The sequence below is a fragment of the Pelmatolapia mariae genome, linkage group LG16_19, assembly GCF_036321145.2.
Source record: "Pelmatolapia mariae isolate MD_Pm_ZW linkage group LG16_19, Pm_UMD_F_2, whole genome shotgun sequence".
NCBI lineage: Eukaryota > Metazoa > Chordata > Actinopteri > Cichliformes > Cichlidae > Pelmatolapia > Pelmatolapia mariae.
This window is the reverse complement of record NC_086241.1, coordinates 60,404,177-60,427,564: the sequence shown is the minus strand read 5'-3', so window position 1 is coordinate 60,427,564 and position 23,388 is coordinate 60,404,177. Positions and strand designations below refer to the sequence as shown.

The following is a 23,388-nucleotide window of genomic DNA, read 5'->3' as shown; positions in this document are numbered from 1 at the left end:
TCGCCATACCGAAGCAGTAATAGGAAACCGAAACAAGTAGCTTGAATTAAAATAGCGCATTTTGTTCTCAGCTGGTTGTTCTTCCGGGTAACAAAGGTCAACAGAGGAGAAGACGCAAGGAGCTAAGAAAATCTACAGAGAGCTACTCAAAAGCGTCAGAAAACATGGTTAGTACGTTTTGATGCAGTGTTTGCAGGAATGATTTGTACGAAGAGCAAAAGCAGTGCGTCGGTTTTAGCGTGTCATTTCAGCAGAGCCGGGTTTGTTGTAAAAACGAGTTGTAACGCTTAGTTAGCATGAGTGGGCGTTTGGCTGCAACAAACCTCTGAAGAAATGAAGCACATTCACGGCTGAAAGACCACCAGCCTGAGGCGAAAATATTATTTTAATTACTTTTATTAACAGTTTTTTTTTTGCTACTTGCTTATCGCCTAAAGAGAGTTTTATTAACTAACCAAAATATTGCATTTTAATATACCATGTGTAATAACTTGATTATAACAGATGGAATGTATTTGTTGAATGTAATGTAGTTATTTATTTAATACTCAATGCGCCTTATATTGAAAGACAATTACATTAAATAAAAGTAAAAATGTTTAAAAATTAATAACGTAGGTGACAGAACTGTGCAAAAGTCATAAGCCACTCCTCATTTCATAATGTTTTGCTTCCAGTCGACCAGAAATTTCTGTAATATTTTAAGGGGTTCTTGAGCAGCAGTCCTCCAGGGTCACACAGGGTTAAAATAGTAATTTTGCACCATCAAGATGACTAGAAAGAGTTATTAGCTGAAAACCTATCATATCTTAGCATGCCTTGCAGAGTGCATGGAAGAAAATTGAGGAAACCTGACAAAATAAGTGGTAGGCTGAAAAAGAAACTCTGCACCAGATATCTGAAAGTTATATCCTTAAGAAATAACAAATAAATAAATCCAACAACGACCCGACACAGGATCTGAGAGATGCATCCTACCCTTCGGTTGTTCCATCTACTGTTCACTGGGTTCATCAGAAATGGTCTCAGTGGAAGGGTGGGTAATAAGAAGCTATTCTTAAGATGGGTAAACAGGAAGAAAAGGCTGAGGTATTCCAGATTATACAAAAACTGGACTGAAAATCAGTGGGAACAGGTCTTATGAGGCAAATTTCAAGTTTTTCGTACAAATTATCATCAATATGAGGAGACCTCAGGAGAAAGTGACCACAGTGAGTGTTTTGCGGTTTGGGGCTGCATTTCAGCCAGTACAATTGAGAAATTTGTCCAAATTGATAGAATTATGAACACAAGTAGCACAGATGTTGATCTACTACGTAAAACCATCAACAGTGCATCTGATTGGCAACACCTTAATTTTTCAGCATGACAACGACCCAAAAAACACAAGCAATACAGTAAAAGCATACCTGGGTAGAAGAACACACTGTAGAACACTATCAGTCATGGATTGGCGTCCCCAGAGCCCAGACCTCATTATTACTGAAGCATTGTTGTATCATGTTGACATGAATTGGGGGAAAAAAGGTAGCCAACATCCAAACAATGGCTTTGAATGTCCTTCAAAGAGCCCTGCAGAGCTATTCCTGAAGGCTACTCAAAGACATGACAAGAAGCCTAAGATGGTCAGAGCAAATATTGACTTTCATGCTTCTTAGAACTATAAATTGTTTTTGCCTCAGATTCTATATTCACACAGAAGTACACCCCCACAAATTAACAAAAAAAGACATTTGAAGATGTTGAATTGAGAAGGTGACTTGTATTATCAGACTAACAATAAGTATTTGGTTTTTCAGTCTCACACCATACTTCTGGTACAGCCCACCAAGAGGCCAGAGGGAAGGACCTACGCTGATTATGAGTCAGTCAATGAGTGTATGGAGGGTAAGCTGGTGGTTCTTTGTTCTTTTGTGTATTGCCTTTTCTTTCAGTGATATGTAATTCCACTCCACACTTCCAGGCTTTCATTGTTTACATGTACACAGCTTACGTGCATCCACCTGGAATTTTAGTCAAACTTAGAAAACATCATGGAAACTTTACTATCTATCTTGAGTCTGTAGTGTTAAAATATTAAGGGAAACCTGGTTATTTTCACCCGACATGTATGCAACTTGTGTTTACTTACATGAGAAAACTTTTGGTTGTAGTGGTCAGGCAGTTCAACTAAAACTGTCCAGCAAACTCTGGTCATTTGACAAATAATTGTCAAATAAGCATTTCATATGGTAATAATCTCCTGTTTCTAATAGCACAGTTATCTTTCTTTGACTTTAGAAAGGAATTAATCTGTTATGTTATTATTTTTACTGCAGTATTTCTAATCATAGACTTTTCAGGTATTTATTTTGTAAGGTATTCCTTATTTGCATCAGAAATCAAAACATTGTCAAGTGAATATAGAAATATTTACTCATTGTGAGTGTAACATAGCATATTTTCCCCCTGCACAGGTGTATGCAAGATGTATGAGGAGCATTTAAAGAGAATGAACCCCAACAGTCCGTCGATAACATACGATATCAGCCAGCTGTTTGACTTCATTGATGACCTGGCTGACCTCAGCTGTTTGGTGTAAGTTTCATGTTAAATTATTAAATTGTTTTATCCAGCCCTGTGCATGTCTTCTAAACCTATGTATGTGCAAAACATAATTAACTGATGGTAGAGAATGATCAGTTTTTTAAAAAAACAAGAGGAGTCAATAGAGTGTTAAAAGTGTTTGCCACATCAGTGCATTCAGTTCATGATTCTGCTTGCTAAAGCTGCTGGGCAGGACAGATTTAAAAAGGAGGGTGGGGTTCTATAAAAAAGAGAAATAAGTCTTGATACATGCTCAATCATCCAGGTAAAGAAATCCCAAAAAGTTGATTCTGTTCATCTGGATGTAGCGTTTTCAGTGGGGGAATCGTTTCGTCACTCAAATGACTTCATCAATCTCAGCTGAATGCAGGTTTCCCCAACCTTATAAACCGTGGAACCGTGGAACGTGTCCTCTCTGGTGGGGAAGGAGCCTCAGCTAGTGTGTGAGGTTGAGAGGTACTGGCTGGATAAGATCAGGCTCACCTAAGCGCACGCACGGCTTAGGCTCCAGAACCAGTCTCGTGGAAAGGGCCCGGACTCTTTCTCAGTCGGGAGTTGCCCTTGGTGAGAGGCGGCGGCCTGGGGTGGGTATCTTAGCATCCACTCGGCTTGCTGCCTGTACAGTGGAGGTTTTCCCAGTGGGTGAGAGGATTTGTTCCCTGCACCTTCGGGTTGGGGAACAGGTCCTGACTATTGTCTGCTCCTATGCGCTGAACGACAGCTCAGAGTACCGAGCCTTCTTTGGAGTCCCTGGGTTGGAGTGTTTGAGGGTGCTCCACCTGGAGACTCTTTCTTTTTACTGGGAGACTTGAATGCTGACGTGGGTAACAACAGTGAGAACTGGAGGGGAGTGACTGGGAAGAACGGCCTACCAGATCTGAATCCGAGTGGTGTTCTCTTACTGGACTTCTGTGCAATATATGTGAGGTCACTGAGGCATATTATCAATTCCTTGGTGGCAGGGCCCTTGTGGTGGATAGGGTTTGCCCTGAGTTCCTGAAGGACTTGGCCCACATAACTGGCAATAAGTCAGACCCCAGTGGGTTTTGGACTCTGCCAGGGCTGCCTTGGCATCTTGTGGTGGCCTCCAACTCACACTGGAGTGATTTGCACCCAAGTGTGACGCACGGGAATGAGAATCAGCACTCCAACTCTGAAGCCATGGTCCTCAGCCGGAAAAGGGTGGAGTGCCCACTCCTGGTCAGTGACCAGTTACTTTAACTCCTCCACTTGGGGCAGTATCTTGGGTTCTTTTCACGAGTGAGAGAACGGGAGATCGACAGACCGATTGTTGCTGTGGCTACAGTGATATGGGCGCTGTACTGGTCGGTCGAGGTGAAAAGGAGGTTGAGAATAAAAGCGTAGTTCTCAATTTACTGGTCAATCTACGTCCCTGCCGTCACCTGTCATTGTCAGGAGCTTTGAGTAGTGACCAAAAGAAAGAGATTGGGGATAAAAGCAGTGAAAATTAGCTTTCTCCAAAGGGTAGTTTAACCCTTCCCTTAGAGAGGGTGAGGAGTTTGGCCATCCGGGAATGGAACAGAGTAGAGGCGCTACTCCACCACATCGTTAGAAGCCAGTTGAGGTGGTTCGGGCATCTTAAAAGGATGCCTCCTGAATGAGGTGTTCTGGGCATGTCCCACTGGGAGGAAGTCCTGGGGCAGACCCAGGACATACTGGAGAGGTTATATCTCTCTGCTGGCCTGGAAACACCTTGGTGAGAGGGAGGTCTGGGTTTCTCTGCTTAGGCTGCTCCCCCTGCAACCTGGCCTTGGATAAGCGGAAGAAGATGAATGGATAGGTCAGTACATGGACTCTGCGCTCAAACCAGCGTTCCTCCCTGTCCAGGATGCGTACATCCTTATCATTGAAATAATGGCCACTGGCCTGTAGGTGTAAATAGACTGCAGAGTCCCCTGGCCTGACGAGTTAGCTCTTCTGTGTTGTGCTATCCACTTAGCCAAAGGTTGTTTGGTTGCCCTGATGTATAAATCATGGCAGATTTGTGTCGGGGGACCGGATCCTTGTTGTGGACCAATTTTTAGCGCGGCATGTTTTGGGGATGTTTGTGGATGTGTTATGCTCCAGGTAGTCCAGGAAGGATGAAGGACAAGTGCTGCCTAAGCGAAAAACTTTAGTGATCCCTTGTGTGTCAGGGGTATCGGAAGAGTTTGGATGCATTTTCTCAAGACACCACATCTCTGTGGCTTTCAAACCTCACAGCCCATCATTCATCAGTGGTGCTAGTTTAAGTCATTATGCAAATTTACTGTTTATAAGGGACTGAGACTGAAGAAGTCGCTTGGATGAGTGACGTTTCTCCCACTGAAAACAGTACAGCCAAATGAACAGAATCAACTTTTTGGGGCAATAAGACAAGTGATTAAGAAATGAGATGAATGCTGCAGAAACTCGTTAATCTCTGGATTCATCACACAGAGCAGTGGAATGTGTTTTAATTCAAGTTAATTATTTTATCTCTGAGTGCGCTCTCAGGGATGCTGTTTATTCTAAAGTGATGGCAGCAAATTAGAGCTCTTAAACTTTAAACCAGATACATTAACATATTAAATGCTACTGTCCCACAGCCTGATAGAGGAGATCTAGAAATCACTTTAGTTTCTCGGCATATCAAAGTGAAATAAATTTTATTGACTGAACAGGTATTCTTGCTGTGTGTTCTGTATTTTAGTAGCTGCAGTTCCACCAGGCTAAATGAGGCTTAACCGCAGATTAGGACCGAGTATAACAACATTTATGCAATTTCTGCATCACAAAATTAATACAAGTGCATTTCCATGACAATGTGGTGTCCAGTTTGCACTTTATTTACTGTTTTTAGGTTCAGCTTAACAACATGCACATATAAAACTTATTTCTCCAGCAGAGGATCTATATTGTGCTTAGAGCATGCTGTAAGTAAAAGAATCAGTGAAAACATGGCACTTTCACACTATTTTAAAACCAAACCTGCTCCCCAGGTTATGTGTTCAGCATAAGTTATCGTGGCGATTTAACCAGGTAAAAAGAGAGCCACCCACAACATAGAAAATAACTGTCTAACCTATTAATCTCATTTCATTGTACACCCTTCAGGTGTAAGAATTTAGATGAGCAATGTTGACAGACTTAAAAAAAAAAGATATTACAGTTGTAGTGGCACACTTGATGTTTTGCATTCTTAAAGAAAAACAGATCAGCCCCTCCTCGAGCTAAAATCTGTCCTCAAATTATTTAAAACCCATATCTTTTGATGATGACAAATCAATGACAGTCCTTTTTTTTTTTCTTCAATCTTTTTCTGTCATCTGCTGGGTTTTCTTATTTCCTTCATTTAGATTTCTCCATCACAAAGCTGCCAAAACACATATATAATTCATAGAGCAACCCTACAGGGATATTTCCAGCAGTTTTGTAACACAGTTTGATTTGAAACAAAGTTTTTAGCAGTAAGTTCGCCTTCTAAAGAGAGCTTGTTTCCAGCTTTTTTTTCTGCTGCATTTGGCAGGAACGGGCACATCTCAGCATCAGTGTTTCTATTAATATTTTTTTAATGCTCGTGGCAGTGAGTGAAAACCACATCAAGCTTTACAGAGATGTAGAACAAGCCAGCTGCAATAACCTGCCCACAGGTGATTTAGGGCAATTTGTTATTCTTAATGTGGGAAGTTCAAGCTCATTTATTCAGGCAAGATTACTCTGTTTGAGTTCCTCTGAGCTAATCACAGCTCACAAAAAGACAAATCTAGAAGAAAAGTCGCTACTTAAGGTCACTTATTTGCTCATGTTGGGTGTTTTTAAAAATAAGGAGTTGCATGTTTTTCTATAAAAAAACTGAAGATCCTGGGCCAACCAGAGGGGAAAAAAAGAAAAACATTGAAACTGAATTAAATTTTTGGTGCTGCCTCAGGTATCGTGCTGACACGCAGACATACCAGCCGTACAACAAGGACTGGATCAAAGAGAAGATCTACGTGCTGCTGCGGCGTCAGGCTCAGCAGGCAGCGCAGTGAAGCTTCTGAGGAGGTGGAGGGTGGGAGTGGGAGTGGTGGGGGGGATCAGAATTATTTTTCCTGTCTAGAACTTGTTTTAAAAGTTTTAAGTAACTTGTTTTCAGACGTTTTTGATTTTTTTTTCTCATCTCATGTGGGGGGATGTATTTTGTATTTTATTGTTGGACTTAATAAAGTTTCCCTTTAAATAGCAAAACTCCAGATTCTCGTCTTATTGTCCTATGTTCTGTATTTCTGTGTTCTGTCTTTTCTTTCTTGAATTGAATAATTTTGCTCATCTTTTATTTATTTTTTTATCTCTGTCGTATTTCCTTTAGTGGAATTCTTTGTTTTCTCACTAGTTTTATTCTTAATGTCTTTCATCTACACGCCCTCTTGAACAGCGTGTCAGCTGTAGAAAAGTGCTAATAATGACTGACTTTAGAGTACTCGTGAAGTTTTCCCCTTTTTGCCGCTGCTTTTCTGTTTACATTATTCTTTTTTGTAATTGTGTTCTTTTACTGCCTTGTTCCTCATTTTCTGCACTATTTATTCTCCCCCTCTCCCTTCTGCTATCAATTTGTCAAATGTAGAAACATGCTGCTGAGAATGATAATTTGCCTTTCAGTCCTGCACGTTGTGAGGCTTCCAGTTTTGGCTCAACAACACAAAAGCAAATAAGCTTAACAAAGCAAATAAGCTCTGTGTTTAAAAAAAGGGGGGGGGTTCAAAAAGTATGGACTGATTTACATGGTTTTGTTTTCTTCTTCGTTATTATTATTAGAGGTGAGACTTGGCCCAACTAGATGCAGGGACTGAATTAATGAATAGCTTGGAGTTATTTTTCAGCCTTAATGGATGTGTGCAATCTCATTCATTGTCACAGCCACAGTTCATTGTCTGCCTCCATCTCACATTATCCAGCATCCTCTTCAGTCACGCCAACCCTCTCCATGTCCTCCTCCACTACATCTGTGAATCTTCTCTGTGGTCTTCCTCTTTTTCTCCTGCCTGACATCCATCTTCAACATCCTATGTCCAGTGTTGTCTGTCTAACTTTGTCTCCTGCTTCTCAGCCTGAGCTGTCTGTCTGATGTACTCATTTCTAATCTTGTCCATTCTGTTCACTCCAAATGAAAATTTTAAGCACCTTCACCTCTGCCCTCTTGTCTTTTTTGTCAGCACCACTGTCTCCAAGCTATACATCATAGCAGGTATCACTACCATCTTGTAAACTTCTCCTTTCACTCTTGCTAAAGGTTAGGTTAAACAGACTCTTGCTGCACTCTGTAATTAGCTCCTTAATGACTCGGTCCAGTGGTAAACAGTTTGATATCCTTTCAGAATAAATGGGGATAAGGTTTCGAAGAAAAGGCTTCCTTCTTCACTGATATTTTTTTCCCCTTACACTCATTCTCCTTTGGCAGTTTAGTGCACAACTTTTGAAAACTGTGACTAATTATGTTAGTTTGCTTTGGAGTTATCCCTCATTTCACAGACAAATAACTCTTTGTGTATGTGTGTGTTTTTCCATGGATCATACTTAAGCAGACTTCATTTTTTTTTCTTATTTCTGGTTATATGTGGCCTACATTCAATCTTTTTCCACCTTCTTTAATTTCCTTTCTCTTTTTCCCCTCATTTTTTCCACTTTCTCCTCTGTTGATCTCTTGAACAGTGCGTGATTAAGCAACCCTCTTTGCAGCAGAAATAGTTTTAGAAAACAAAAAACTCTATTTCCTCAGTCATTTTATTTATAAGCATTATTTGCTAATGTTTTCTCATTTTCTTTTAGCACTTGTACTTTCTTCTTCCTTAACACCATAAAGTCCTACACGAATGCAGCTTGCTTTACTTTCCCGTAGTTATGTCTTCCTCCTTTAGGTAGCACATGGCATGTCCAAACATTGATTTTCTTTTTCTTTACAATTGTGACCTACAAATGTATTACAAATATCAGAAGCGAGTGACTAAAAGATGCAAAAAATGCAAGAAAAGCGTCAGTAATCGGGATGAGGGAGCTCCGCGGTGAAGCGCAGACACATCTGAAGCGTCTGCCGCCTGGCGGAGCGCACAGCGCGGTCAGCCTCCTCCCGCAGTCGCGCCGCTGAATCTGGATACTTGTCTCCTCTCAGCTGTATTTTCCTCCTCTCCACCTTTGTGCTGTGATCGGCTCTCCCAGTCTGTTTCTCACACCCACCCCGGTACCCCCCATCCGCACCCCTCCTCCTTCCCACCTCCATCCCACCCTACCCTACCCCATCCACCGCCACCCCCTCCACCACCACCCCCTCTCCTCCTTTTAGCATCTGAAAAGACCACTGAGTGAGAATCGATGGCGCAGAGGCCCGCTTGACAGGACAATAAACCACAAAGAAGGGGTGAGTTTTTTTTCCCTCTCTTGGTTGTTTTTTTTTGAATTGCGGAATTAACTCTAATGGCACAACCATAAGGGGATCGCTCGAGGCTGGCTGCGCGGAGATGATATTTTAACACACGGCATCTTTTGTTACCGCGATATGATTTACAGCAGGCGTCAGCTGCCGTGGTCCCACTCAGGGGGTGGGGGGGAGAGAAAAAATTATATATATATTTTTCTAAAAAGAAATTTAAAAAAATATATACCGTAAGGGGAAACCAGCGGCTCTGCATCCAGCATCGTTTGGGACATTAATTTCACATGAACACACATTCACCTTACGTAACCTATAAATGCATCACAGAATCCAAGAGAATAGCATGGCACTTGCCGCTGCAGCTTTAGATGAGTGTCGTTTGCCTGGATTTCATTGGGCGATGCGGTACCTTGAGGGTGTTAATGCGGTTGTCTCTTGTTGTAAACAAAAATATGTCAGCGGAATCGGAGAGGGAGGCTTGTCTTGTCTTTTTGAGGGACCTCCCCGGGAAATTGAGCGCAAGGCAGTGAGTAATGTTATAATTGGCTTGCTCTGCGCCGAGCTTTTCCACATTGCTTCCCTTTTCAGCCATGAGGAGAGGACAAGTCACATCCAAGGCGCAGGGGGAGCCGTCTATTTACAGCTGAGGCGCTCAGATCTGCCTCTCACGTCTGTGAGCGCCACAACAATAGCTTCCATTTTCCTCATCAGCCTCGGGCATAATCGATAGTAAAATATATATGTGTGTATTACACTATTGTTAGTGCAGATTTGGTCCAGTCTCCCAGGTGTCTGCTACAAAAATCACACCAGCACTGCCCACAGCTGAGAAGAAACTGATGAATCATATATTGATCTTATGTCTCAGCGCTCAGATGAGAATGTGTTTTGGCTGCTGGTAACCTTAAGTGACCTGACAGCATGTGGTGGTCTGTTTGTGCCCCCCCTCCTCGCGTACAGCATCTTCACCGGCTACCCGCACCGTGAGACGCAGCGATGCCCCAGCAGAGGGAGGTCTCGTCTCCGTCCCGCCGCCTCGGCCTGGCATCCACCCGCCTCCAGACACTGATGCCCGACCACGACTTTCCATGAGGCCACCACCAGAACTCAGCTCGACCGCTCTGTATGGGGCCTCTCACATATGAAGTAGGTTCCTCTTATATATGGTATATGGGTGAGATACAACCAGTGCTCATGTTTTTCGTCCAGGACTATAAAATGGTCCAATAATTCTCGTTTTGAGATCAAGATAGATTTCTGGATTCAGTTTTTTCACGTTTTCTTATGAAACATGTGACACTTTTACTCCTTCAAATGTATAAAAAGAAATATTTATTAGCTGAACCACCACAAAACTTAAATTCATAACGAGTTATTTTATTATTTATTTTTTTAAGTGGTGTTGAGAAGTAGTTCTTCAGGCTTTCTGAAGGTCTTTGGATAGCAGCCTGTCACAAAAAACACATGTTATTTGTTCCTTTAGTTGAATCTATAAAAAATAAAATCGAGCATAACACAATTTGACAGGCATAAAACAGAAAACCTGGCAAACCTCAGCATGCTGTGCAGAGTGTTCTTAAAAAAATCTGAGGAAACTGAACAAGTGGAGGAAAAGGGAATGGCAGACCTAAAAGACAATCTACAGCACACAAACAGTCCCCTAAAATTGCTTAAGAGAAGGAACAATTTTAGCAAAGACCTGATTTAGGACCTGAGAGATGCATCTCTTCAGTTGATAATGGATTGCATTTATATAGCACTTTTCAATTCCACTATTCATTCACACACTGGTGCAGGCAAACCACAGTTGTAGCCACAGCTGGGGCAGACTGACAGAAGCGAGGCTGCCCTATCGCGCCATCGGCCCCTCTGGCAAACACCAGTAGGCGGTAGGGTAAAGTGTCTTGCCCAAGGACACAACGACCAGGACAGAGAGAGCTGGGGGATCGAACCGGCAACCTTCCGGTTACAGATGAGCTTCCCAACCCCCTGAACCACGGTCGCCCCACAATCATGATACATCTATTGTTCACTGAAACCTCATCAGAAATGGTCTCAAAGGAAGGGAAACGGGGACGTAATACTGAATTATGCCAAATTACACAGGAATTGGAGTAAAAATCGGTATGTACAGAGAAAATCAGGACAGAGATACAGCTCTAAAACACTGTGGAGGCTCTCCATGGTTTGGGGCTGCCTTTCAGCCAGTGGTGTTGGAGATCTTGTCAAAATTGATGGAATTATAAATGCAGAAAAGCGCCATCAGTTTTTTATACACCATGCAATACTATCTGGAAACACAAACAAACACACACTGACAATGCAGCAGAAGCATATCTGGATAGGAAAAAAACACAGCGATGGACTGACTTCCCTAGAGCCCAGATACTGAAGCAGTGTGGGACAGAGAATGGGACAAAAGGGAACCGACATCCAAAGAAGAGCTCTGAATGTCCTGCAAGAAGCCCTGAGGACTATTTCTGAAGACTGCTTAGAGAAAGCTTGCCTCAGAGAATTGAGGCAGTATTGAAAAATAAAGGTGATTACACTAAATAGTGACATATTTCCACATTTCAATAATTCACTGCACCTAATTCCAATTTTCCTATTAAAATATAAAGAAATGAGGGGTGGCTTGAGACTTTTGCACAGTATGGAGAACAATACTGAAGCAAGAGTAAACAAAATGATTTAAAATATCTTTAAATTCAGATAAATAATGCACATGAGAATATGAAGCAACTTCACTTGGTTGGGTTTGCAAACTGAGAGCAGGAATATTGTTTGCAGTAGAGAGGCTCTTAGAAGTTTAGTTTACAAAGAGCAGAAGCTTAAATTCACAAAACAAAATGTTGTTACCAGAGGAGAAGCCAATGTTCAAGTCCTGGGTAAAACCTATTAGGCAGATTGTTGAATAAGCTAGTCTCTGGTTCTGCAGGAAGACACAAAACCAGGAATTGCCATGGTCTGAACTATGTGTAACAGAGCCAAGTTTTTTTTGGCATATTTCATAGATTGTAAGAGTGTGTGGCCTCATTTCATTTCTACAGTTTTTAATTTTGTCATTAATTTGTTAATTATAATTTTTCCAGGCTAAAAAAAAAGTAGAATGATGATTAAAATAAGTGTGGATGATGGACAAATAAAGTAATTACTGTTTTACTGTCACCGTATCCAGTCACCTGCTCCATCTATTCAGTCAGTTTCAGCAAATGTTGTCCACCCAAACTATCTCTCGTTCAAAAGCAGATTTAGCCACTTAACCAGCTGGGCTGTCCTTAAAACCAAGGAGCTTACATCAAGTTTCAAAATGTTCACTGTTTCCTCCTCTTCCTTTCAGTTGACATGGAGGATGAAGATGGGACTTGTCTACTTGATGTTTTGTGGTGAGTTTCTGATCTGTAATCGTACAGCAGGTTAAAAAAAAACAAAGTCTCAAAGATATTTAAAGTACATAGATTATAATAAATTAAGCCATGAATAAATACTCACTAGGTTATTAACTGATTTTTTTGTTCTTTGCCTTTGTAGTGACCCCCAAGCCCTGAACGACTTCCTTCATGGGACCAATGAGGTAACAAATACTTAAATAAAGGGACTCAAATGGGGGAAAAAATCAATAGTGCTAATGATGGGTTTGAGTTGGAAATATTTCTTGGCACATGGTACTGAGAGATGTCTGGAGGAGCGCAGAGAGTGTGAAAGGGACTCGTTATGTAGTACTGCGTGAATTTCTCAGCACGTTTGCGTGAGCCCGACTTAAAATTGGCTGATTTTATTCCACCAGCTGCAGACTGAAGACCTGCTCATTAACTCCTCCTCTGGGGAGCCCTCCCTCTTCACAGATGCCCCGGTGAGTGTCTGGATCCACAGCCAGTAGCGTCACAACAAACAGCATTTTCCCCCTGGAGAATTGTTTTTCTCCCCTTCTGTGCTTGAAAAAGCTTCCTGTTAACTTGTGCTAATCACACAGTTCTCCCCTATTTTCACTCAGCTTCCTCTCTCTGTTGTCTGCACCTTTCTGTTTACCTCCCACTGCTTCTTCCCCCAGAGTCCTGTCTCTCTGCTGGGAGATGGCAGGGACTCCCCAGACACGCCTCCGCCTGGATGTGTGGATCTGTCCTTCCTGGAAGAGGCCCTCCTGTCATCTCCAGAGGGTGGAGAAGACCCACAGGTGGTGCAGGGTGAGCCACCTGTGGAGGCAGCTTGTGAGGCAGAGAAGAGAGAAGTGGAGGAAGAGGAGGAGGCGGAGGTGGCATGTGATATCCTCCAGCAGAGCCTACAGGAGGCTGAGATCACTGAGCAGACCATGGCTCTGGAAGCAGGTCTGGCACAATCAGGGGACAGCCTGTCCCTGTACTCACCGGCCCCTCTCCTTTCTCCACCCACCGCTCCATTCATTCCTAAATCTGTGACCTTGCCTGTGACCACGGCATTGCCCAGAGACACCCAGGCAGCAGTGGAGCCTCCCCAGCCCTCCCTAATGGCTGTCGGGCCTGGATGTCCTTCTTTAAAGCCTGCCGCCCCTCCTCAGCTGATGGGGCTACTACCTGGAAATGTATTTCCTGCTCCTTCTCCAGAGACCTCCTTCTCTCTAAGTCCTGCCCAGGGCTCAAGTATGATCATCCACAAGGCTGTGCCGAGCGTTGCCAGTCGACCTCTTATAACTCCAACCCTGAGAGCAGCAGCAGCAGCAGCACCGAGCATCGTCCTGCAGCGCGCACCTCTTCCTATACAGCCCAAGTTGCCCATCAGCATTCAGCCCAGACTGGTTCAAATAAGCCCCAAGCCCTCTGGGCAGAAGCCCACTCCTGGTCTTACATTCGTCCCTGGGACTGCCTCACCAAACATTCTATTGTCTCAAGCAGCGGGCCAAAAGACTGTCGCTCCGCCACCGCAGCCCACCCAGCAGCTCCCCAAACCAGTCAGCCTGCAGCTGGTCAATCAGGGTGGCTCCTTTGTGCTCCAGCCTCAGGGACTCTTCCAAGGCCAAAACCAGTTCCTTCTTCCGGGCCAGTCTCCTGTTACAATCTCCCAGCCTGTCAGTGCAGCACGACCGCTGCTGACACCCAGTCACCAAGGCTCATCGGTTCACAGCATGACCCCCTCCACTGGGCAGCTTGTAGACGGCTCTCAGATCTTAACTGTGCCCCAAAGACAGCTGAATTTCAGCCCTGTGTTCACCACCCCAGCTGGGCAGCTAGCGCTCCGCCAGGCCACTGTGCTTTCAGGACCTTTGCAGCTACAGTCAGCACCTGCTACTGTCTTCCAGATGCCAGCACAGCTGGCTGGAACCTATGCTCCAGGAGGGCAGGGGCAACGTGCCACCCTGGTCCACAGTCCTGCTCTTGGAAACCACATTACCTTGATCAACAGTTCAGGGGTGCTTCCCCCAGATCTTACTTCTATCTCAATCGTTAATGGCCCCTCAATGGTTCAGGGGATGCCTTTTGCTGCCCAGGGCCCAGCTCCTCCGAGAGGAGTGACAGAAGGACAGCTAAACCTCCAGCAGGCCTCGGTGGTCCTGCTGCCAGAGAGAACTATTCAAGAAGAGAGGACCAGCTCTGAGGAGACTTTTCACCAGCTACAACAGGTGAGCTGTAACTGGAGTGTAGAGGCACATGATCTGCATGAAGGAGCTTTTGGTGTAGATACTTACAAAGTAAAACTGAGTAGCTGCTTTAACATAAAATGACAACTTTGAACTGTCTGATTTCTTACTGTAGTAACACACGAGATGCCTCAAAATGCCTAAAATCCCATTTTGCCCACAGAGATTCAGAAAATATTCCCTCCATAAACACACCAAGTCTACACGACTACATTTACATTTTTTATCTATTCCTGAACTTAATTACCACACAATAATAATACAACTATGATATAAAGACTTGATGGTCATTGTGCTCAATTACACAACCCAGTTTTATCTGACTCTAACGTCTCCTTCTGCAGCCCTACGGACACACTCTCCAGCACATCTCTGTACAGTCCACCACTTCTGCAGGGCTGCAATCCTCCTCTCCCCCTGTGGTTACAGTCCTACAGCCACCTCCTGAAGCACCTCTGGCCCCCGACCCTGCAGAGATGCCCAAACTCTTGTTGCCCCCATCAGATATGACCCAAGTGGTAGAGGAGGTGACCCACTCGATGAGTCAGAACCAGGCCTTTATGCAACATCTGCAACAGGTCAGAGCTCGACCAACCCCCTGCGAATTTTACATTTACATGACAGCAAGAAAGTGCCAATTCTCATCAGTGAAGTGGATGTAAAAATATAACCAACAGGCAGCTAAACGGTAGAATGTAACTTAAGGTCTAACTTTACAGTACAGAAACTTTACAGAAAAGGACAAAATGATGGTGAATTAAAAAAGGAATTTCACTGATAGAAACAATTTATGTTATAATAACAAGCCCTGGGTGCAAGTATGTGATTATGTTTCAAATAGCTGCTGCTATTTGATAGACTTGCCTCTGTTTCCTGTGGAAGCAGGCTCACCAAAAACAAGGATTTGCCTGAAGTTTAAGGCTCAGGCAAACTGGAAGAACTTAGATAGGTGATACAGAGAGAAGTAAATGGACTGATTCTTATATAGCGCTTTTCTACTCTTCCGGAGTACTCAAAGCGCTGTATACAACATGCCACATTCACACCCATTCTCTCAAGCACTGACTCTAAACTGAGTGCTTTTCTAACAACATTCACACACTGATGGATGCATCAGAGAGCAACTTGGGTATCTTGCCCAAGGATACTTGGCATGCAGACTGGAGGAGCCAGGGATCGAACCACCAACCTTCCGATCAGTAGGTGACCTGCGCTACCTCCTGAGCTACAGCCACCCCCAAGAAGTGAGATGACCTTTTTAAAGATGTGCAAAGTCAAATGTTAGATTTTTGAGTTTGCTGCTTTAAGGAGGGACTAGACCCCCTAAGTCACCCCTCTTTTCTAGCATAATTGTGGCCACAAACACTATAGGATTCAAATTACAAAAAGAACTCGCAATATAGCATGCTTGTTGTTTGTTACGTTTACTGGTGATGCAGAGTCTGAAAAGACCTGTAAACATTCATACCTTGGAGAACTTGGAGTCTTCAACTCTTCGGTCTGCAGCTCAGTCTCCTGGCGTTTTCTCAGTGCCACCATCTCCTAAACAGACATCACAGCAGGTCTCTTTACCATCTTGTAAACTTTCCCTTTCGCTCTTGCCAAAAGTGAAGTTAAATAAATTAAAATAAAATGTGTGCAGAGCTTCTGGTATAGCTCTGTAATGTAAGTTGCCTCAAAACAATAGAGGCAATAAAGATGCAGTGGAGAAGATAATATAAAATGATCTAATTTGTCTTTTTTTTTATTATCCTTTCTACCGCAGCAAGCACTTAGTCCCCCGATCACTTCTGAATTGTTGGTTGGAGCGCTGCCGGTGGTGCCAATGGAGTCGCTTGCCTCACCAGTCACCAGTGACAGAGAGTCCCAACCTCAGACCCATGCAGTCTCCGGTCAGAACACACACACAGTGATGTCAGACCAGTGTGTTGAGGTTTCGCCGCTTCACTCGGACCCTGAGGATACGCCACTGATCTGCTCCCCCTCTCAGATTCAGGACACTGGAAGACCAGCAGCAGCAACTTTTTCCCCTCCAACTGGCCCTCAGATTGCTCTGCCAGGACCTGAGAATTCAGTCCCCCAGACTACAGCTTCCCAGCCACACAGTGAACCTCTGGTTCAGTACGAAGTCCCTCATCAGCTACAGGTATCGCAGGCCTTGTTTGCCCACAACCAGGCGCAGATCCAGTCAGCTGTTTCCAAGCCTCTGCCCCAGGCTCAGGCCCCAGTTTCACGGCCCCAGACCCAGGTCTCAGTTTCCCAACCCCAACTATCTGTTTCCCAGCCTCAGCCTTCAATCCATACTTCAATCCACAGCAGTCAATCCCCTCTGCCTGTGAGTGTCTCGGTGCCTCAGCAGCAGCCTAATCCCACAGCTGCATCTGCAGTTCTCTCCAAAGCAGGAGACGACTCTGCTGTCCAACAGCACACACAAAACAGTGAGTTATCTGCTAGTTGATAAATAATATGATTCTTAATTAGCTTCTTTTTATTTTATTTTTTTTATTGCCCCCACTATTGCTATCGCTGTCATTATCTTTCATTTCCAGTCCATTCATTATCATTATTGCTGCCACCGTTTCTGTCATCCTTGTAATTCTGTCCTCTATCAGAGCCAACAGCTGCCTTGGCCGTGGAGAGTAAGGCATTTACTCTCGATGTCCATCCACCCTCTCCTGCAGCCCAGGGGGTCCAGGGGCCCCCTGCTCCCATGGAGTGCGCCCCCATCCAGACTTGTCAGCAGACGAGCACCAAGGTGAGCGAAAGCTAATATCCAATTACTTGAAGTCTGATTTATTATTTAATTCAATAACAAAAATCTAATTGTTATTATCAGTTAATATTATAATTATTTTGTCAGTGTATTAATTCCTTGGTATGTTTCTAAAACAATTAAATTCTGACCAGCGCCTTCATCATTTCATGATGTTCTTTCTTGTGATAATATTGATTGTGTTTAGTAGGTTTAGTGCTATTAAAATCTGTAATCTACTCATAATTACTATACATAATTTCTCCTCTGTACTGAAATGAAAGAATAAAAGATGACAAGCTTTGAAATTATTATTTGTTTAATACTGCAAATGTGTAACGACTGACTTCAAAATGCACCCGCGTCTGTCGTTTTTAACACGTCCAAAATGTTGTGCATCTGCCAGCTGGCAGGTCCTCTGGAGCTGCAGAGAGAGGAGAGGCTCACACCAGCAATGCGCAGGCACAGGTAAGAGGAACAAAGAAAATTTCTGTACTGCTGAAAGTCGTCATGTAAGACGCTATAGTGTCTTTCAGATTTTTTTTTTCCCGGTAAATAACACGAAACTGTCTGAAATGCAAAATATTGAAAATATAATACATATAATATATATAATACATATAAATGTATAAACAGAGTGCAGTAAATAATGATTCTACAAGCATTTACTGCTATTGACAGGAAAGATGGGAAGTTAACACAAAGAGAAACTTCTGTCGCTTCTCTTGTTGTTGATGATGAGATTTTAGAGTATTGGATGAGTATGCTATCTTAAGTTCGTACACACCAACTGAAGTGTGAGGCCTCGCATTTTAAAACATTGTAAAATTTGATTTAAAATCACTTTATATTCAGTTATTGATTTATCTACTTTAAATATGAAGTGAGGAGTTTAATAAGATTACATGATGATTCAGAGTTATCTACACCATTATCTCAGCTGATGGAGGAATCCAAATGGTGTATTGATAAAAGCTGTATTCAAACTGGAGGGGGGCGTGTTTCAATCCCTAGCTCCACTAGTCTGCATGTCGAAGTATCCCCGGGTAAGATACTGAACCTAAAGTCGCCCCGAATGCATCTATCATCTGAGTGTGTAAGTGTGAGTGTTAGTTTAAAAGCACTTAGGGAAGTGTGAATGGGTGAAGGAGTTTTGTAGTGTTCAAAGCGCTGTATAAGTACCAGATAATTTAGAATGCCCTCGGCATGTAATATGGACCCATTCCCCCAGCTAGCAGTTCAATATTAAGCCCTTTGCAACATAAGTTGTTGGTGTTTTTGTGAATGCAGATGGAATTTCTCGCCATTATCTGGCAGCTGCTGAGGTTTAAGGCATCTCTTATCTAAGCAGTGTTTGTTGGACAAAAATAGGTTTGATAAGCAGCTTTTACTTAAAAGTGAGACAGTTTACATTTTATTCTGCCAGTTGTCAGTGCTACCTGTGTGTTCGCCTCAGTATAGACAACACTCCACCAGCAAACATCAGACTTTACTTGCATTACTGCATACACACGGCATAAACTCAATACTGCATGCTTCAGAAAGCTTGCCCAGTGGGTGAAGCGGATTCAGATTCTACATAATAACCCAAAGTCTCTCCCCTGAAGAGTTCACAGCCTGGCAGCAGCTCCCCGTGTCTGCAGTACATATATATGTGTGTGTGTGTCTTGTCAGCCCTGCGCCTACTGTATAAAAAGGTAGACTTTAATTGGCAAAATGTGCAACAGGTGTGCCAGTCACTTCACTTGGCACTGCTCCCTGAATCGCTCTGCCCCACCTTTCCTCCTGCAGCTGAGCCCCAAAACCACACAACCACAGTACTACTACATACTCACTTTCATGCGGTCCTGCCTTATAAAAGGGCTCAAAACATGTCCTCACAGGGACATGTCCTCACAGGGACATGTCCTCACAGGGACATGTCCTCACAGGGACATGTCCTCACAGGGACATGTCCTCACAGGGACATGTTTTGAAACATAAAACATGAAGATTCCTGTAAACTGGTACTTTTTATGGCTCTTGAAGCTGATAAAAGTAATGAAACAAACAAAGAAAAACCCCACACTATTAGATGGTTCCACCTGTGTTTTCTGTATTGTCCTACTTTGTTTGTCCTGTAATAAACTACTGTAGGTTTAAGTTAACGCAGAGTTTTTATTAAACCCTTCAGGTTCCAGCAGCAGCTTTGTTTGGACCATGGAGCAGTGCAGGCTCCGTTCACTGGCCCAGCCTTCTCCACACTGAAGGACGCCGTTAGACGCCTGCTGCCGTACCACACCTGCGCTGGTCACCTGCCCACTCAGGATGACTTCAATTTAGGTTAGCTTGACCAACAGATTACTGATTTTCCTTCTTTAGTGTTTATCACCTAACCATATACTGCACATCAATGTATCTGGAAGAACAAGTGCCAAACTACCTTAAACCTCAATAGGATGTAATTATTTTATCATATGAGTTATTAATGATATTCCTCTTCACAGTGGACCAGGAGTTCGACACTGTGTCCGGTTTCCTGCTGAAACGCACCAAGGACATGGTCAACAAATACAGGCAGCTATTAGTTAGAGAAGCCCAGGTGAGACATCTCTGGGGCGGTATCGCTTCAAAACCAAAACAATGTCTGGATGTTGAGTGACTCAGTTCGCTCAGTTTCAGATGTTGATTCTCTATAATCCTCTTCTCAGTACCGTTTGGATCTGTGTGTTTAAGGGGATTTGAACTTGTCTCCACAGCAGGAGAGTCCCTCAGCAGAGATGGTGATGCTGGAGCGTCTCTTCCTCCAGGCCGAGCGATACGCTCTAGCAGAGGACAGACGGCGAGCCCGCAGAGACCCGGGTCAGTGTCACAGCAGGATAAAAGAAGTACCACCGCCTATTATTGTTACTATTATTAAACAGAGGTTTGCTATGTGTGTGTGTGTTTGCCAAAATGCAGATGCCAGCGCTGAAGTAAATCTGAACTGGCAGGGAAAAAATGAATTAGTGAAACAAACTTATTAGCACTGCTTTTAACCTGCATATTTGATCCAGAGCAGCTCCCAGGTGTTAAGAAGTAATTAAATGGTGTAAATGTGGAGCAGGGTGTGCTGAGAGAGACTCAGCATGATGATGAAAAACACCGTTATGTTAATTAAACATTTGGAAAAGGGGAAGGAGGTTGTTAAAAGCTGTTACGAAAACTAAGACATCAAACTATTCATGTCTGTTTGCATGTGCTCTCTTCAGGTGCACTGCTGCATTTTAATCTGACAGTTCTATAGCTGGATTAAAACATTATGTTTTGGGGGTGAAGGCATAGGGCAACTAAAAGCACAGCTCTGTGCATAATTAGACAAAGTTGTTTGGATAATTTTTTTTATTCTCTATGATCTGATCCTTTAGACTTTTATGCCTGAAAATTCTTCATCTTCACAGCATGTCTATGTAGAATTAAACCAGCCAAACTGGATAATATTGCTCAATCAGCTCCACTTTCTTTTTTCCAGAGTCCTTTATGACAGCTTTGGCTACGTCAGCGTCTTCCCCTCATGCCCACTCCTCTGGCAGCCCCTCTTCTCCCCCGGCCTGGACCAGACTGTCCGACAGGCCTCCGGGACTGAAGACCTACCGCTCCAGCTCGCGGGGGGCTCTCAGACTTACCATCAAGCAGGAGTCGGGCTCTCGTAAGGTGATCCACAACTCGGCCTATGACCCGGGACTCAAAAGGGACCACACGGGGCAGCTGACCAACGGTGGTGGAGCTGTGAGCGAACGCCACTCTCAGGCACCCAACGGAGAATCCCAGCGTCCTCAGCATGACGAGGAGATGACCAACGGAGCTCCGCTCAGTAACACTGCTGAGCAAGTCTCACAGACAGCACCCACTTCCGTAAAAAAAGTCCCAAATCCTCTTTCTATGCCAGAGCCGCAGGATGTGTGCTTTGAGTTGCCTCCCAGAGATGTCAGCGCTCCAAAACTGAAATGTTTCAGGTTGGATGCGTCACCTCGGGCCGAGCAGCGGTTCAGCCCGCCGCCTCCGCCTCTCCAAGAGGACAACATGCTCAGTGAACATCTACAGAGTGCCATCGACAGCATACTGGAGCTTCAGCGCCTGCAGGGCCCCTCTGCAGCCCCGACAAGGGCCACGTCAGGCCCGCAATTGGACCAGGCTGTCACCAGCATCCTGGAGGGACACCTGTGAGGTAATCTGCATTGACAGGCATCCACACAGATCCTAAAACATCGAAGTTGGAGTAAAACAAAGGAAGGTGTACAAGACTTCTTACCTGTTCCCAGAAGGGTTTCAGATTTTACAGAAAAAGCGAGGAGAAAAAAGTTAAGAGGCACTATAAGCAGATGCATACCAGACAACAGCACTATCTATAGTCCGATAGATGTTAGATACTTCATTTTGATGTACGTTTGTGGAAAAAAAATCTATTTGAATAGGAGCTATATTGTTTCAGTGGTAGTTGAGTCATTCAGAGGTTTACGACACTGGTGTAACCTTCATCAGCATATAGTATATAAGTAATAGTGAGGCAAACGAAAACGTGGAGTAGACTGAGATTATTCAATAGTTTTTTATAAGATTTCTTTCGAAAATGTGAAGTTTTCATTTGCATAGTGCCAAGCTTCCAGGGTATTTATTTTGATAATCTGTGCCAATTGTGTTTTGCGCAGCGAAGGTGTGCGTGCGTGTTTTACTTTGGTTTGTGTGGATCCGATGAGTGCGTGTGTGTGTGTGTGTGTGTGTGTGTGTGTGTGTGTGTGTGTGTGTGTGTGTGAGAGAGAGAGAGGACATTGCATCCTGCTATGGGACAGTACACAAAAAAACAAAAAAAAAATATAGAATTCCCGCAGGCTCCATCATCTCGGCTTAATGAATGAAACTCCAAAGAATTTGTGCTACATCCTGAATACACCAGCAAACGTCCGTGTTGTGTCTCTTCCCACAAACTGGAGTGCGTCCTTGTTATAGCAGAAAGAACCCGAGGCGGATAAAAATACACATTAGGCAGTCATGCTTTCTTATTTTTCATTTTTTGGACCTGTGAAAAATTTCTAGTTTTCTGTGCGTTTTCAGAAACGATAATGGTTTCCCATACTGTATGTATTAACATGCAAGCAATAATAAGTTGGGGTTGTTGGGAGCAGTGGTGGTGCAGTGAAGTGAAGGAGACGACAGATCTTTGCCTGTTTTGCTTATCGGTGTCATTGGATGAGAACAAAGATTATTTATCATTGACTAAGATGCTTACTCCATCATCAAAGCCCGTGTAGTTTAGAAATTGTGTTTCTAACATGTTTTAAGGGCTTTGAGGGTACTTAACTGTAAACGTGACCATGAAAATGTCCATTTTAGGGGAAAAAACCCACCAAAACAGACAAACTGTACAGATATTGAGCCTCTCTGCATCATCAAACAGCCTTTGACCAAAAACTAGAGGAACCATCCGCTTCTCATCTCTTTAGAGTTCTCTTTGTTTCTAGCCCGCTGTCCTAAAGCTGGAGCTTTACTTTACCGCAGCCGTTGTGGAGCAATATATGATTTTTGCAACATCTTATGTTAATGTGACAATCTTATTGGTCTATGTGAAGGTGTGAATTCTGGTCATTTTGGGGTCATTTGTAACAGCTGTACGACTCTCTCCCTCGTGAAACGCGTGCAAAATGTTCCTTGTGGATTTTTGCCTAGAAGGTTGAAACGTACAAGCGGCAAATAGTCTCCCTTTTTTGTGATATTACCTGAAAATTTGTTTAAAATATTTTGCTTTTGCAAATCCCGTTAGGGATAAAGGTTTGACTTGCGAATTGGAATTGTCGAGAAAATGCCTTATTTTAATTTCAGTGTACCTGAATTGGAGAAAAAGCTGATTAATGTGGTGTTTTTGAATACTTTTGAATAACATCTGGTGTTCTGAAAGTGAAAATAACTTGTCCCTTCAAAGAAAAAAAGAAAAAGAAAAAAAAAGATCCAGAGATTTGGGGCTAAATCTGAAACTCATTTGTTGAAATGTATTGTTTGGTTTCCTTTTTTTTTTTTTTTTTTTTTTTTTTTTTTTAT

At 43.3% G+C, this 23,388-nt stretch overlaps 2 protein-coding genes across 4 annotated transcripts; both read left to right on the top strand.

Moving 5' to 3' along the window:
* Positions 1–41: 41 nt before the first annotated feature.
* On the top strand, positions 42–7,810 carry LOC134644786 (enhancer of rudimentary homolog). The gene is made up of 4 exons (XM_063497847.1): positions 42–167; positions 1,800–1,887; positions 2,457–2,577; positions 6,497–7,810. The coding sequence occupies exons 1-4, from the start codon at positions 165–167 to the stop codon at positions 6,597–6,599; spliced, it is 315 nt and encodes a 104-aa protein (XP_063353917.1). The 5' UTR covers positions 42–164; the 3' UTR covers positions 6,600–7,810.
* Positions 7,811–8,854: 1,044 nt separating this feature from the next.
* Positions 8,855–23,380, top strand: si:ch211-168d23.3 (BRD4-interacting chromatin-remodeling complex-associated protein). Of its 3 annotated transcripts, none has more exons than XM_063497379.1 (14): positions 8,855–8,959; positions 9,935–10,120; positions 12,315–12,360; positions 12,506–12,548; positions 12,762–12,827; positions 13,026–14,567; positions 14,930–15,163; positions 16,351–17,023; positions 17,198–17,340; positions 17,744–17,805; positions 19,511–19,659; positions 19,824–19,918; positions 20,076–20,178; positions 20,828–23,380. In XM_063497379.1, exons 3-14 carry the CDS (start codon positions 12,320–12,322, stop codon positions 21,520–21,522), a joined length of 3,846 nt encoding a protein of 1,281 aa, XP_063353449.1. In that variant the 5' UTR covers positions 8,855–8,959; positions 9,935–10,120; positions 12,315–12,319; the 3' UTR covers positions 21,523–23,380. The 3 variants fall into 3 exon arrangements, with proteins under 3 accessions (XP_063353449.1, XP_063353450.1, XP_063353451.1); XM_063497380.1 differs by lacking the exon at positions 8,855–8,959 and adding an exon at positions 9,313–9,500; XM_063497381.1 differs by lacking the exons at positions 8,855–8,959; positions 9,935–10,120 and having other exon boundaries at positions 12,078–12,360.
* The last annotated feature ends 8 nt before the right edge of the window (positions 23,381–23,388 follow it).

What these genes read in the sequence shown, in the direction of transcription:
- LOC134644786 (XM_063497847.1), top strand. An exon ending in AGTCAATGAGTGTATGGAGG is followed by an intron (nt 1,888 to 2,456) that starts GTAAGCTGGTGG and finishes CCCCCTGCACAG; the next exon opens with GTGTATGCAAGATGTATGAG. An exon ending in GCTGACCTCAGCTGTTTGGT is followed by an intron (nt 2,578 to 6,496) that starts GTAAGTTTCATG and finishes GTGCTGCCTCAG; the next exon opens with GTATCGTGCTGACACGCAGA.
- si:ch211-168d23.3 (XM_063497379.1), top strand. Translation starts at nt 12,320, where the DNA reads ATGGAGGATGAAGATGGGACTTGTCTACTTGATGTTTTGTG. An exon ending in TCAGGATGACTTCAATTTAG is followed by an intron (nt 19,660 to 19,823) that starts GTTAGCTTGACC and finishes TCCTCTTCACAG; the next exon opens with TGGACCAGGAGTTCGACACT. An exon ending in TATTAGTTAGAGAAGCCCAG is followed by an intron (nt 19,919 to 20,075) that starts GTGAGACATCTC and finishes TTGTCTCCACAG; the next exon opens with CAGGAGAGTCCCTCAGCAGA.